At 38.1% G+C, this 2,739-nt stretch overlaps 1 protein-coding gene across 1 annotated transcript in view; it reads left to right on the forward strand.

Moving 5' to 3' along the window:
- The window catches only part of si:dkey-288a3.2 (protein phosphatase 1 regulatory subunit 37), a 65,077-nt gene that overhangs the window by 62,274 nt on the left and 64 nt on the right, over window positions 1–2,739 (forward strand). Inside the window, exon 10 of the mRNA XM_035674095.1 lies at window positions 2,669–2,739. This exon is cut by the window's right edge and continues 64 nt beyond it. Within this exon, the coding sequence (XP_035529988.1) occupies window positions 2,669–2,739 (71 nt within the window). The remainder of the gene's footprint in view (window positions 1–2,668) is intronic.

The following is a 2,739-nucleotide window of genomic DNA, read 5'->3' on the forward strand; positions in this document are numbered from 1 at the left end:
CACAAGCCAAAAAGGTTGGCAGCCATTGGCATATGAAATCAGTCTGCTTTTAAAACTGTGTATACATGGTATTTTGTCTTTTTTTTTGGTTTTAATTTCATGTGTTTATGTTGTTATGTAGGTTGTTTGTGATGTTGGTTGTTTAGCTTGTTTGTTGGGTAAATCCAAGCAGAAGCTGTGGTCCCTCTAATAGCCACTAGGTGGTGGTTTTAATACAGACTGTATTCATTCTATATATTTTTTAAATGGCTTCTTTCCTGAAATATACTGCAAAGTTAATAGTTTAAGACAACCTAGAGGTTCTGACCCTCACTAGGGGTCACCAAAGCTTCACTGAGAGTCGTGAGGCCTTCTCGATTTTAAGGGGTGTAAGAAAACTTAGTAGGGCATTTTAGCATTTCATTCATTTCTGTGAAGAAAACTGAATGACATTGTTATTTTTAAAGTTTAGATTACTATTTAAGATTTAAACAGGATAATGGCACAGTGACGATCTGAACACAAGCTATATTCACAGAGCTTTCAAAGCCTCATCCTGCATTAGAAAAGTTAAAACAACCAAAGAGCTAATAGAACAATAAGACAAAAACACAGAATTTGTCCACAAAAAAAAAACCTAGGGTGTCTGATGTTAAAATTAAAGCACATTTGAGTTTCAGTTGTTTTGTTTGTAAAAAAGCTGCATTAAACACCAGTTTTCATAGCAAATCAACAATATTTCAGTCACACTGCACTACACAACAGTTTTTGCGTTGATTTAATACCATGGATGTGATCAGACGTGTATAAAACATAATTCTGTTATTAAAACTACCAGGATGTACCAGTTGCTGCATTTATGTTCCTCCTTTTTGGCAAGTACATTGATGGTAGTTGTAAAAAAAAATAGCATACAACACTAATCTGATTTAGACTATAATTGAATGACATCTGACTGAACAGTAGCCTATTGGCTAATATGGTGCATGCTTTTTTGTAATGTAACATGTTACTAATGAGCCGCTGGTCGCACCTATGCTTTGGCGATCCTTATAGACCAAAACTCGCATGCAGCAAAACTATGCTTACTGACGAAAAACAGATGGATTTTAGCTCCACAACAACGCTCAAAAATACCTCTGTATCTTAATTTTTACTTATTCTGTGAGGTTTCCCAACATTCTCTGCCAAGTAGATGAATTATGGCATTTACGTAGCAAGAGAAAACAGTAACCACAACTGTTACATGTTACATTTAAGCTGACTCTCCACCAGATCCATTTGAATTGCTCAACACATGGGGTGGTGGTTCAGATGCTTGGAACCAGCACACTGTCTGCCTCCTGGAGTGAGACTGGGTTGTCCAGGCACAACTGTAAACATAGGACAATGAAAAAGGAATTATCTTGTTGGTGGAAAAGTGAAGTTGGGCCCTGGCACCTCCTTTCTGATCACCTCTGTATGTCTCTTAGCCAAGTCACAGCAGAAAGCCTATTCTGAAACAGTGACCATGTCAAATGGCAAATGTATGATGTATCTGGTCCATCGACATATATAAAGATGGATGAAATGACAGCTCTCCTAAAGTGAAGCCAAAACATCTATATCGCCCCCTGGTGGTTGACTGCAGTATATGTCATAAAGCCTGTTTCCTCCATGTTAGCAAATTGGACATAGGCCAAACTATTAAATCAAAATACACAAAGATGTTTTTTGTCTTTTTAGGTATATCTTATTACACTGATGTATGTTCAAGTGTTCATTTTTCTGATAAGTTTGGTTTTAATTAGTTATCTGAAGCTATATAAAGGGGGTTTCATGTCATAATTGACAGCTGAGCCCTACTTGTGAGTATTGGCTGGGTGTATGGGTGGGACATCGATACCACTGCGCCAACCCCAACCACTACTGCGCAGACTCTGGCTCCAAGTGGCCAAATATGCAGGATATTTTGGCTTAATTTTTGTACAGTTGTAGGAAGTGGAGACAGCCATCTTTCATATGTCGATGATGTGGTCCTTAAATAACAGTAATAGTTCAAGATGTTGTTTTCCTTTAACTGTTGCTATTTAGTTTTTCATGACAATACAGGACAGCTCTTGCTCACAAACAGTGGTTATTGTTATCGGACACTCTGCGTTAGCCAATTTTTTTACTTCCGAATAGACCTTTTTCACAGCAGCCATTAAATAGTAGGGTAAACACAGCTGTTACTGGTTATACTAATTAAGGCTTCATTTCATTTAGTGTAGCAAAGCCTTTCCAGTGAACCAGCATGCCCCTGACTCTGTTTGACCTGAATGGAACAACCTTAATTAGTAACACCTGTGTTTACCCTACTATTTCATCTCAAATGGCTGCTGTGAAATGGGTCTATTGACTGCATCTTTCCTCTAACCGTAACATTAACACAGACTCAAATACAATAAAAAAATTTCAGGGTAAAATAGATATTTTCCAGGATATTTGATCATTTTAATCAGTTTCCAGGTGGAAAACTAGTCTCTAAACTTCCAGATTTTCCAGGTTTTCCAGAATGCGTGGCAACTGATTTTACAGAAAGTTTTGCCTGGTCAGGGGGCCTCTCTTTTTTCATCATTGATCATCAAAGCAAACCAAAGGAAATGTTTATTTTATTTGTGTGGGATGTACTTGTTTCACTGGTTGTGTTTCTGTGTGTGATCCACAGGATGAACTTCTGATGGAGACTCAGACAAGGCTGCAGGCAGAGATCATCCAGCGCAATGCCAGCCACCCCCC

Source organism: Morone saxatilis, unplaced genomic scaffold (genome assembly GCF_004916995.1).
Source record: "Morone saxatilis isolate NCDOM2014 unplaced genomic scaffold, NCSU_SB_2.0 Contig3, whole genome shotgun sequence".
In the NCBI taxonomy this organism is placed as follows: Eukaryota; Metazoa; Chordata; class Actinopteri; family Moronidae; genus Morone; species Morone saxatilis.